The 12,484-nt window shown below is 42.3% G+C and overlaps 1 protein-coding gene across 1 annotated transcript; it reads right to left on the minus strand.

Moving 5' to 3' along the window:
- Positions 1-6,796: 6,796 nt before the first annotated feature.
- LOC110906434 lies at positions 6,797-7,531 on the minus strand. Its single transcript, XM_022151568.1, has one exon. The coding sequence runs from the start codon at positions 7,529-7,531 to the stop codon at positions 6,797-6,799; it is 735 nt and encodes a 244-aa protein (XP_022007260.1).
- Positions 7,532-12,484: the final 4,953 nt, after the last annotated feature.

The following is a 12,484-nucleotide window of genomic DNA, read 5'->3' on the forward strand; positions in this document are numbered from 1 at the left end:
GTAGACTTATACTTATCACTATCCTCGGTTGTGAAGGATACTCACGTAAAACCTACGTGTACTTATACTTATCACTATCCTCGGTTGTGAAGGATACTCACGTAAAACCTACGTGTATTTATACTTACTACTATCCTCGGTTGTGAAGGATACTTATGGTTACGGATAGTCTAGTGGTTATACAACATGGGAAGCCCCCCACCAATAGAACGTACTATCGGCCCAGTAGAGCCACATGTTACATACGAACTTACTATTACGCATTTACTTTCCGTGAACTCGCTCAACTAGTTGTTGATCCTCTGTTACATGCCTTGCAGGTCGTTAGATACATGGAGCTTGCACTGGGAGGAGCTGGTCGTTGTGGGCTTGGATCGTGATTGTCTTGTTAAACACTTATGACATTTGATACTTTATTTCGATGGGTTTTTATTTATACGCTTCCGCTAAACAGTGATAACTTACTTATGTTTTGGAACACCTTTCATATGGATTTAGTTTGGTTTAATGGCAAATACTTTTACTATATATATTGTTCTATATGATTGGTGGCTTGATCCTGGTCAGTCACGCTCCCAAGCGGTGATACTCCGCAGGTGGATTTTGGGGGTGTGACAGATTGGTATCAGAGCCATTGGTTATAGAGAACTTGGTTTTAATATGGGAAAACGTTTTTATTAAAACCAGACTATAACCAGAACAGTGCTCTCAACGATCCACAACGACGCTTCGCTCCACGTGCAAGACTCAACATCCTAGGTAATAAGGTTTATGTTTATTGCCTACATGCTAGAATTACATAGAACTTTGCTCGTAGTATGCTTAGATTACATTACTCATTACTTGTTATTGCTTGAGAACACCTACGTGCTTACACTCTTCTGTCATCGCACTACTCGCGAACCATTCTCACTTACGCTACCTTTACTATGAAAGATCATGTCTGGACGTGTTAACATGACTCAAGCCCAGTTGACGGCTCTCATTAACGAACAAGTTGCTGCGGCGCTTGCAGCCGCACAAGCAGGAGGTATAACCTGCTATTCCAGACCTATCCTAGGATGTTAGATCCTACTCTCGTGACCCAACTCTCGCGCTTAACCTTGACCTATCTTTCTCGCGCAACGGGTCAGAACGCATAGCAACCTGTCTGCACATTCAAGAACTTCATGGACTGTCGTCCAAGCACATTCAGTGGCACAGAAGGAGCAGTGGGACTACTCCATTGGTTTGGGAAGCTCGAGTCGGTATTCGAGACGTGTGAATGCCCTGAGGATCGCGGGGTCAAGTACGCCACTGGTACTTTAGAAAGAATCGCGCTAACCTGGTGGAACGCTCAGGTACAGATACTAGGGTTGGCAGCTGCTAACGCCACCCCCTGGAACGAATTCAAAGAACGCATTAAAAGGGAATACTGCACGCGTGATGACATCCACAAGTTGGAAGTGGAGCTTTACCATTTGAAAATGACGGGGTCAGAAATTGAAGTTATACGAAACGGTTGAACGAACTGGCCATCTTGTGTCCAACCATGGTGGACCCTCCAAGCAAGCGTATCGAATTTTACCTCAAGGGTCTAGCCTCAGAAATTCAGAGCCATGCTACATCGGCTAACCCCGACAATATCCAAGACAATCAGCGTCTTGCTCATCGCCTCACGGATCAGGCAGTGGAACAGAACAGGCTGCCTAGTTGTATCAGCGCTATTACTACCGCTACCACTTTTGCTACTCCCGCTACTCCTAGTGACAACAAGCGGAAATGGGATGGGTATTCCAGCAAGGGTTCCGCTACCGTTCAGTCTCAAGCACAGCAGTAGCGCAAGAATAGTGATCACCAGAGCCCGAGTCAGCCAACTTCTGGTGGTCAGGGGCAGGGTGGATATCGGGAAATTCACCCAATGTGTAACAAATGCAAGAGACACCACGATGGTTAGTGCGGCGAGGGACGTTGCTAGAGGTGTCTCAAAATGGGCCATGAAGCTAAGGATTCAGGAGCCCACGGCCTGCAAATCAGAATCGCCAGCAGCAACAGCAAGCAGAAATCCTATGCAAAGAAAAGATTGTTCGCATTCCTCGTTCTAGCCAAGAACCTCTCGAAGTTCAAGGCGACAAGAGTGGTGCTGTGGTTGGCATCACCTCTTTCTTGAAGGCTCAGAAATGTTTACGGAAGAGTCACACCGCAATTTCGGCTCTCGTTACTGACGTATTAACGAAAAAAAAGAAGTTAGAAGACCATCCAGTTGTACGCGACTTTCCTCAGGTGTTTCCTGAAGATTTACCTGGTCTACCGCCTCATCGTCAGGTCGAATTTCAAATCGAGCTCGCACCAGGAGCAGCACCCATAGCCCGAGCACCGTATCGTTTAGCTCCAACCGAACTGGAAGAACTGCCAAAGCAGCTACAAGATCTCTTGGAAAAGGGCTTTATTCGTCCAAGCTCTTCTCCTTGGGGAGCTCCAGTGTTATTTGTGAAAAAGAAGGACGGTACCAGCAGGATGTGCATAGACAACCGGGAACTCAACAAGGTGACGGTGAAGAACCGTTATCCTCTTCCGCATATAGATGACTTATTCGACCAGTTGCAAGGGTCGTGTTACTACTCCAAGATATACTTGAGGTCAGGGTACCATCAGCTGAGAGTCCGGGATGAGGACGTCTCCAAAACCGCATTCAGAACTCGCTACGGTCACTACGAGTTTCTAGTCATGCCATTCGGGCTTACGAACGCGCCTGCAGTTTTCATGGATCTTATGAACAAGGTGTGCAAACTCTATCTAGACAAGTTCGTCATTGTCTTCATCGACGACATTCCGATCTACTCCAAGAGTCAGGAGGAACACGAGCAGCACTCACGTCTTATCTTGGAACTTCTTCGAAAGGAACAACGGTACGCCAAGTTTTCAAAATGTGACTTCTGGCTTCGTGAAGTCCACTTCTTAGGCCATGTGGTGAGCAGGGATGGGATTCATGTCGATCCATCCAAGGTAGATTCGATCAGGAACTGGCCTGCACCGCGTACACCAACGGAAATACGCCAATTCTTGGGTTTGGCGGGGTATTACAGACGATTTATTAAAGACTTCTCCAAGATCGCATAGCCGCTCACAATGTTGACACAGAAAGGTGTTACTTATCGTTGGGGTAATACACAAGAAACGGCTTTTCAGTACCTGAAGGATAGACTATGCAGCGCACCTATTCTCTCATTGCCAGAGGGCACGGATGATTTTGTGGTCTATTGTGACGCATCGATACAGGGGCTTGGTTGTGTATTGATGCAGCGGGATAAAGTTATTGCCTACGCCTCTCGTCAACTCAAAGTTCATGAACGGAACTACACGACGCACGATTTAGAGCTGGGAGCTGTTGTTTTCGCGCTCAAGATATGGCGACACTACCTGTACGGTACCAAGTGCACTATTTACACCGATCACAGGAGTCTCGAGCATGTCTTCAAGCTGAAGGATTAAACATGCGTCAACGACGATGGGTCGAGTTACTTAATGATTACGAATGCGCCATCAAGTACCATCCAGGCAAAGCCAATGTTGTGGCTGACGCTCTCAGTCGAAAAGACACTCTACCTAGGCGGGTACGAGCTTTGCAGCTCACTATTCAGTCTGATCTTCCTGCACAAATACGACATGCTCAGGTGGAAGCATTGAAACCAGAAAACGTAAAGGATGAAGCTTTGCGTGGCTCAAGGCAACGATTAGAACAAAGGGAAGACGACGCCTACTATGTAACAGGACTTATTTGGGTCCCACTATACAGCGGTTTACGAGAACTTGTGATGGATGAAGCACACAAGTCTCGCTACTCGGTACATCCAGGGTCGGATAAAATGTACCACGACATTAGAACTACATATTGGTGGCCTAGCATGAAGGCCCACATTGCAACTTACGTCGGCAAATGTTTGACTTGTGCGAGAGTCAAGACAGAGTACCAGAAACCCTCAGGCCTACTTCAGCAACCCAAGATACCACAATGGAAATGGGAAGGAATTTCCATGGATTTCGCTACAGGCCTACCTAGATCCCAGCGTGGGAACGATACTATTTGGGTGATCGTGGATCGACTCACCAAGTCTGCTCACTTCCTAGCAATCAAAGAAACAGACAAGTTTTCCACATTAACAGACCTATACGTAAAGGAAATAGTCTCGAGGCACGGGGTGCCCACATCTATCATTTCGGATCGCGATGCACGATTCACGTCAGAACTATGGCAAGCAATGCACAAAGCTTTTGGCTCTCGGTTAGACATGAGCACAGCTTATCACCCTCAGACGGATGGGCAGTCTGAGCGCACAATCCAAACCCTAGAAGACATGCTTCGGGCATGTGTTATTGATTTCGGCAGCAGCTGGGAGAAACACCTCCCTTTAGTGGAGTTTTCGTACAATAACAGTTACCACACCAGCATACAAGCCACTCCATTCGAGGCATTGTACGGACGTAAATGCCGGTCACCTCTCGGTTGGGCAGAGGTGGGGGATAGTCAGATTACAGGTCCAGAAATGGTAGTTGACGCTACTGAACGAATAGCACAAATACGACAACGCATGGCGGCAGCTCGTGACCGTCAGAAAAGACTACGCGGATAAGCGTAGGAAGCCATTGGAATTTCAGGCCGGGGACCGGGTTTTACTCAAAGTTTCACCCTGGAAGGGTGTGGTTCGATTTGGTAAACGAGGCAGTCCTCCAAAATTAGGAACCCATATCCTATTGTTGAACCTAAGGATATTATCATTTCCCATTGTCAGTAGCTTCAGTCTCCCAATCATTCTTTCTTTTACAATATGATTCTCTTTTAAGGCTTCTTGTTGTATATTCTTAACTTGATCTAAGAGACTAGTTTTAACCTCTATTCTGGTTGCACGAATTCTTATTGGTTGAGGTTTCTCTTTTCTACTTAGAGCATTTGCTACTATGTTTGCCTTACCTGGATGGTATTGGATCTCACAGTCGTAATCACTTAATAACTCCATCCATCGTCTCTGACGCATATTGAGCTCCTTCTGCTCAAATATGTGTTTTAAACTTTTATGGTCACTATAGATAGTGCACTTTATACCGTAAAGATAGTGCCTCCAAATTTTCAATGCGAACACTATGGAACCAAGTTCCAAATCATGGGTTGTGTAGTTCCGTTCATGAATCTTCAACTGTCTAGAGGTGTAGGCAATCACTTTGCCTCTTTGCATGAGTACACATCCCATACCATAGTGAGATGCATCAGAGTAGACGGCAAAATCTTTTATTCCCTCAGGAAGTGACAGTATTGGGGCGCTACATAACTTATGCTTTAACGTGTTAAATGCTTCTTCTTGTTTAGGTCCCCAATTAAACTTAGAGGCTTTCTGGGTTAGTGTGGTTAATGGTGTTGCAATCTTTGAGAAGTCTTGAATAAACCTTCTATAGTATCCTGCTAACCCCAGAAATCTTCTGATTTCAGTGGGATTCTTCGGTACTTCCCATTTCTTAATGGCCTCGATCTTTGCAGGGTCAACTTGTATTCCACATTCATTTATCACGTGGCCTAGGAATTGCATCTCACGTATCCAAAATTCACACTCAGAGAACTTTGCATAGAGTTTTTCTTTCTTGAGCAATTCAAGGACTGCTCTTAGGTGTTGTTCATGTTCTACCTCGTTCGAGGTAAGGTTTACAAACCCTGTTCATGAGGTCCATGAACACTGCAGGTGCGTTGGTCAATCCAAATGGCATTACCAAAAACTCATAATGACCATACCTAGTCCTAAAGGCAGTCTTAGGTATGTCTTCTAGTGCAACTTTCACTTGGTGGTATCCAGACCACAAGTCTATTTTAGAGAAATAGCTTGCCCCTTGTAATTGATCAAACAAGTCGTCGATCCTGGGCAAAGGGTATTTATTCTTTATAGTGGCTTTATTCAAGTCTCTATAATCGATGCACATGCGCATCATCCCATCTTTCTTCTTGACAAACAAGATGGGTGCTCCCCGTGGTGACGAACTAGGTTGGATAAACCCCTTGTCAAGCAACTCTTGTAGTTGCTTCTTGAGTTCTTGCATTTCTGTCGGGGCTAGTCTGTACGGCGACTTAGCAATCGGTGATGTACCGGGAACTAGGTCAATGCGAAACTCAACCTTTCTATCCGATGGTAGTCCCGGGAGCTCATCGGGAAACACTTCGGGGTATTCTCGTACTACTGGCACGTCCTCGACCTTCTGCTTTTCTGTAGTGTTTACGACATATGCTAAAAAGGCAACATACCCTTTCCTTAGGCATTTATGTGCTTGTGCTATCGTGATGAGGTTCTTAGTCTTGTCAGTGCGGTCTCCCGATACAGTTAGTTGTTTGCCGTTGGGTAATCAGAGTCGGACGATCCTTTTGTCACATATAATTTCCGCATGATATGGTGTCAACCAGTCCATTCCTATGACTATGTCGAATTCTCCAAGTTCCATAGGCATTAGGTCTATAGGGATAACATGGTTGTTTAAGCTTATTTTACAATTCTTAACTATGTCAACTATCTCTCTTTGACTTCCATAAGCCATTTCTACTGTAAAGGTATGATCTAGGGTTTGGGACGCCTGGTTCAGGTAAGGTCTAAAGGTATCGACACTAGACTTCTATTTGCATCGGTATCAAATAACACACGCGCATATACATCATTTACGAGATACGTACCCGTGATAACGTCTGAATTGGTCTTGGCTTCTCCCGTGGTGAGTACAAATGCCCGCCCATTTGGCTGATTTGGTTGTGTCCTATCATTTCTTTTAAGTTCGGGACATTCAGATCTCATGTGGTTAGGGTCTCCACATTTGAAACATTTCTTCTTTTCCTTGCATCTTGAAGAGCATGACCCGTCTTTTTACAATTTGGACAAGGAAAACGACATTCCCCTGTATGAAAGCGTTTACAAATTTGACATTGAGGAAATGTTTTAGGCCTTTTAAAGTTGTTATTCCGGGTGTCCCCCTTTCTTTCTTCCCACTTTCTTTTTGGTGCAGGAGATTCAGCCTGCCGCAAAATCATCTCGGCAGCCATGACGGCGCCAGCCTCAACAGTTTTTGCAAAAGTCTTGGGGGATTTGGATTTGATAAACACCCTCATTTCAGAGGGTAGACCCCAAATAAACCTATTGATCAGTTGTTCCTCAGTCAATGCTAAATAAGAAACCAGTCGAGATATGTCGTTGAAACGAGAAACATACTCTCGATAGGTTTTATTTCCCATTTTTAACAGAAAGAATTCCACTTCCAGTTGCTCGGTCTCACTGGGAGGACAATACTTAGCAAGAAACTTATGAATAAACTCCTCCCACTTCATCTCCTTAACCTTTTCTTTTCCCTCTGTTCGGACCACAATGTTCCACCAGTGAAGGGCTTCAGCTTCAAACATATGTATAGCGAACCGTACTTTGTTGCGGTCATCACACTCACATATGTCTAATACTGACTCCATTCTGTTGAGCCAGTCTTGAGCTTCTAGTGCTCCCTTTCTTCCGTCAAAGGACTGAGGTTTACAGGCCATGAAGTGCTTATAAGTACATTCCTTTGCTTTGGAATATTCACCTTTTCCTTCTAGTGGCGTGGTTGCAATAGTGTTTTTCCTTTCGCCCATTCCTTCCCTTTGTACTGGCGTAGAGGCTGCTGAGCTTTCTTCATGTCGTTCTCCAGATTGGTTAACATTACCGGTTGTGCATTCTTCATTACCTTAGCCACTTCCACAGCTATATTGTGGATATCCTCAGTATTTAGACGCATGCTTGTACTAGACCGGGACCTGACACTATGAGAGGGAGTTCGAGTCCTATACGAATCTTCCTCTCTCCTTCTGTTATTCTGATTATTTCTAGACCCTTGTTCATCTCTATGTTCAGACATTGTCTCCTTCCTATAGGAATATGAGTATACAGAGTTACTAGTATATATGATACATCATTATAATATAACAACTATATACATAACATAGAGATATATATATACGTGTATATATATATAGCACATAGAAAGGCACAACATAATTTACTTCTTCTAGCGTCACTCAACTGACTATGCAAGTACTTTTCCTGAGAACATGTTATTTGGCCTAGTCTGAGTGTGCTATTAATCTTTAAAGAACTACTGGTTAAAGCTTAGGCATTCCTGCAATACATAATTCGCTAAAACCTCCGGCTCTGATACCAACTGTAACACCCACCCCGTAACCCGGGTGATTGTGCACAATTGATACACTTACAACGGAAACAAACTAAACTTTCATTAAAACTTATGATAGTCTGAGTACAATACTTTATTAATTTACAAACTTTTGGCAACTAAGAACTCCTTGATCTTCTAAAACTTCACAACTGTCAAGTAGTTCCTATAGCTTTCCTCATGACTCACCTAAGATAAGTATACTCAAAACGAAGTCAGATATATACTGGTGAGCTCATACTATACAATTTTTATAAAGACAGACCACAGTTTACATTATATGCATACACAATATGGGCATGTGACCATGAGAATCCACTGCTGTTGTTAGAACCCTGATCAACATTTTCTGATGAATTTTCAGCACTAAAAGCAGTTTGAATCTTCGGGCTTCTTTCAACTTCTGGAACATTGCCTTTGTAATACATTTTTACGTCTTGTTGACCACTTGGATTGTTCATCATCGCAATCTTTTGCTGTTCCAAATCTTGACCCTCAATTTTCTCAATGAACTGAGAAATAGTCAACCCATCATAAACTCCAGTATTCTTTAAGATCATCAAGTAAGTACCCTACTCTTTTTGCGGTAAAGCGTCAGCTAACTTGTCGACCCATTCTTCACGATCTTTGGTTATGCTAATCATCGACATGGATCGCACTAAGTGGCAATATCTTTCAATTAGCTTCTTTGTATCTTCCCCGGGCAAACCAGTGAAAAGATCAAACTCTTTCTTGAGCAATGCCTTTTTACTCTTAATCATATTCTCACTACCCTCAAACTTGATTAGAAGAGCATCCCAAATTGATTTTGATGTCTTGTCATGTTGAAGCAATACAAAGATGTCTTCCTTAATGGCTTGCTGAAGCAAACTGATCATCATCTTTTCAGCTTTGTACATATCACGTTCTGTATCAGATAATTCAGAAATTGTTTTCTCAACTTGCAGATCAGTACGTGGTAGACCATACTTCTTTAAGATACACTCCCATGATCTCAGATGGTTAGCTTGAACCCAGTTTTCGAATCTATCTTTCCATCCGTAATACTCTTCTATGCTCATTAGCTTCGGGGGCTTTTGTAATGTTCGAGTTTCGTTTTCCAAATTCATGTTCTGAGCAATGGAGGCCGGAGTAGTCGGAGATGTGGCAAACGCGTTGTAGAATTCTTCACTCATGATTCGGTATCACGTTTTTCAACAACACAGCACTTGTCACACCCCAACCAATGGCGGAAACATCGAGATGAGACGAAGTGTGAAGATTGCTCGAGACATCATAACACTATTTGTGACGATAATTTAATAATCCAAATTTCATTTCATAACTTCAACTAGTCAACATTACAAGAAATTCCAAATACAACAAGTTCAACCAATACAACATGATAACATAACAAAATTTGATACAACATATTCGACCCTAACGTCTATATGTGTATTTAGGCATCAACGCTACTTCTTTTATAGCATCATCATCATCAACCTGTAACATGTTTAAAAATTACAATTCAATGCAAAAGCAAAGGCGAGTATACAAGTTTGATACGTACATAGCAAATGATAAGTTTTGAACAATTCCTCATTACAAGCATGTGATTCAAGATAACAATTAAACATGGCATGTGTCCAACATATCAAACCAAGAAAACGCAATATGCTCAAGACATAACCTCAAGTTTACGGGCGGGTCGTTAATCCTATAGCGCTACATATGTCAAGGTTTGGCTCGTACGAAGTTAATGATAAGTTCAACACATAAGAATAACCCAAGTTTAAAGTATCAAGTCATCACGTATACAAGCATGTTATAGGAACGTTCATGTGTTTAATAAAGTGTTCATGTGTAAGTTAATAGGTAAACATGTTACACCCCAAAAGTGGTAAAAGTAAAAAGGGGGAAATACGAGTATACTCACATAATTGCTAAGTCTTCCGATTATCCAAGTATTGACGAGCGTGAGATTAGAAGGATGGAACACCAATGTCGCCCTATATAGGCAAGCGAGGGTGCATGAATAAACGGAAATACGACGAAGGATATGAATTGGAATTTAGAATGTAACGTATATAACTAACACCGCTTGCGAAAGAAAACCCCAAATTTATTTCATAAAAAGGTTGTAGGCGCGTGTCAAAATAATGAATATATACATTTTGACGAAAAGCATATTTGGTACATATGTAATTATATTTTGGCGAAAGGTATAAGATATTTTTATATACATAGGTATTTTATATGGTTTGAGTAATGATTCTAAATTAATTCTTTCAAAAGTGTCGTTGTGATGTCGTCCAAAAAAATAAAAATAATTATACAGTTATATCTATTTTATAAAAATTAGTCGAGGTTGATAGGTTTCCTTTTATAAAATTTTCACGTTTTGTTTTACGGTATTTTACGAAAAACGGGCAGAGTTTCCTCTGTTTTTGGACGATCCCAACAACATAAGTTGTCGATATGTTTGTCAAATTTCAACAATCAACGAAGCATTATATACTTATACAAGTTTTATAACGAAAATATATACGAGTTTTATACAAATTTATACAAGTTTCAAGTACTAAACACATAAACAATAATAATAAAAAAATTTTGCGTCGTTAAAATTATACCAAGTCTAGGATTGACAGTTGACCAGCTTTGACCAAGTTTGACCAGTTTTGACCCGAACGTCGAACTGAAACTGAACTGCCAACACGTGTCGTGAGCACGAACCAACTGAAATAATAAAAACAACCGGCGACGAATCGGAATTTAAACAAAATGCAATTTGAATCAGATTCTAACCTGAACCGAGGCCCGAACCGAATTTGAAACGAAAGTCGACTGAACCGGACTGAGTCTGAGATGAAACGTAACCGAACCAAACTGATGTCCACGACGGAGAGACGTGACCCGAACTACAACAATCCCGAACCATAGTTGAACCAAAGTTCGAATCCACTGACCCGAAACCCGAGTCACGGCTGACTGAAATCTGAACCGGAATCGAAACGACCATGTTACCCCGGTGTCGACTGAAACTCGAGTGATTTATACCAAGCTTAACTGGGTTGTCCGAAACCGTATCGAATCCCGAATCAAAGCGATCGGAACCAGAGCTGGAATTGAACCGACTGACCTGAAACGAAACAGAGCTGAACCCACTTCGCCGTCGCCGCTGCTTCTGGCCGCAAATCGATGTCGAGCGCCGCCACCGAGCACCGTCGTCGTTCACCGGCGGCTCCGCCGCCCTTCTGTCACCGGTTGCCGTCGCTCTGCGGCTCCGGTGGTCCGTGTCGGGGAGAACAAGAGCGAGCAGGGGGTCGAGGATGATGGGGGGTTTAGGTGGGTGTTGAGTCGGATTTGTAGTGAGAACGTGAGGGTGTGGCTGGGTTGAGTAACCGACGAGGAGGGTCGGCCGGATATCCATTCCGGTGACCGGAATTCGCGAAGAAAAGAAGAGGGGAACGAGTGTCGGCTGAAAAGAAAATAATAGGATTTAGGGTTTTATTGGTATTTTTTATAGTTTAATTAGTAGGGTTTAAACTTGACTTGAACTAGGGTCTAAATAAATAATGATTCGGCTTATGACAGATGTGAAGGCCAGCCCAGCTGGTTTGTACGTGTGCTTGTGGAGGAGTTGACCCGGGTTCGATCCCTGCGGTCAGCATTCTTTTTAATTATTTATTTTTCAGACTTAAAACCCTTATATTTTCATTTATTACATAATTTACCCCTGAACTTTAATTAATCAAGTTACATAGTTTAAACGAGGGAGCAGATTTTATAAAACACACTAAGTTAGTTTACTAACTTTAGGATTTAACGAGACTAACTTAGTTTATTATCAAAATAACTTTTAAATAGTAAAATTAATTAATTTAATTAATTAAAATAAGGAATAGATAACCATAGTTATAACAAATTAAAATAAGGATTAAAGATTCTTCGACGTTACAACAGATTAGAATTTTTTTGAAAGGGGTAAGCTTCTAAAAATAGATTCTTAAGTCTCGATTTCTAAATTAGGAAGGTTATGGAAACGCGGAGCGTTACAGTCTCCCCTCCTTTAGGAAATTTCGTCCCGAAATTTATTCAAGAGGAAGACTCAAAGGGTGTTTGGCAACTGAAGAGGATTGTTTAAAATTGAGGTCTTGGAGTTTGAGACAACGGAGAATAATGGGGGTATAATAGTAAATGATTGATTTAATAAACGAATGCGATTATGAGAGTGGCGTAAATATCGGATAGACAAATGTAGTGTGCGAAGAATGAAGTGTGAAGATTGAAGTCTCGTCGTGGA

The sequence above is a fragment of the Helianthus annuus genome, chromosome 14, assembly GCF_002127325.2.
Source record: "Helianthus annuus cultivar XRQ/B chromosome 14, HanXRQr2.0-SUNRISE, whole genome shotgun sequence".
Classification (NCBI taxonomy): domain Eukaryota; kingdom Viridiplantae; phylum Streptophyta; class Magnoliopsida; order Asterales; family Asteraceae; genus Helianthus; species Helianthus annuus.

Bases quoted from the DNA above. Each gene is read 5' to 3' on its own strand.
- LOC110906434 (XM_022151568.1), bottom strand. From the start codon at position 7,531: ATGGCCTGTAAACCTCAGTCCTTTGACGGAAGAAAGGGAGCACTAGAA.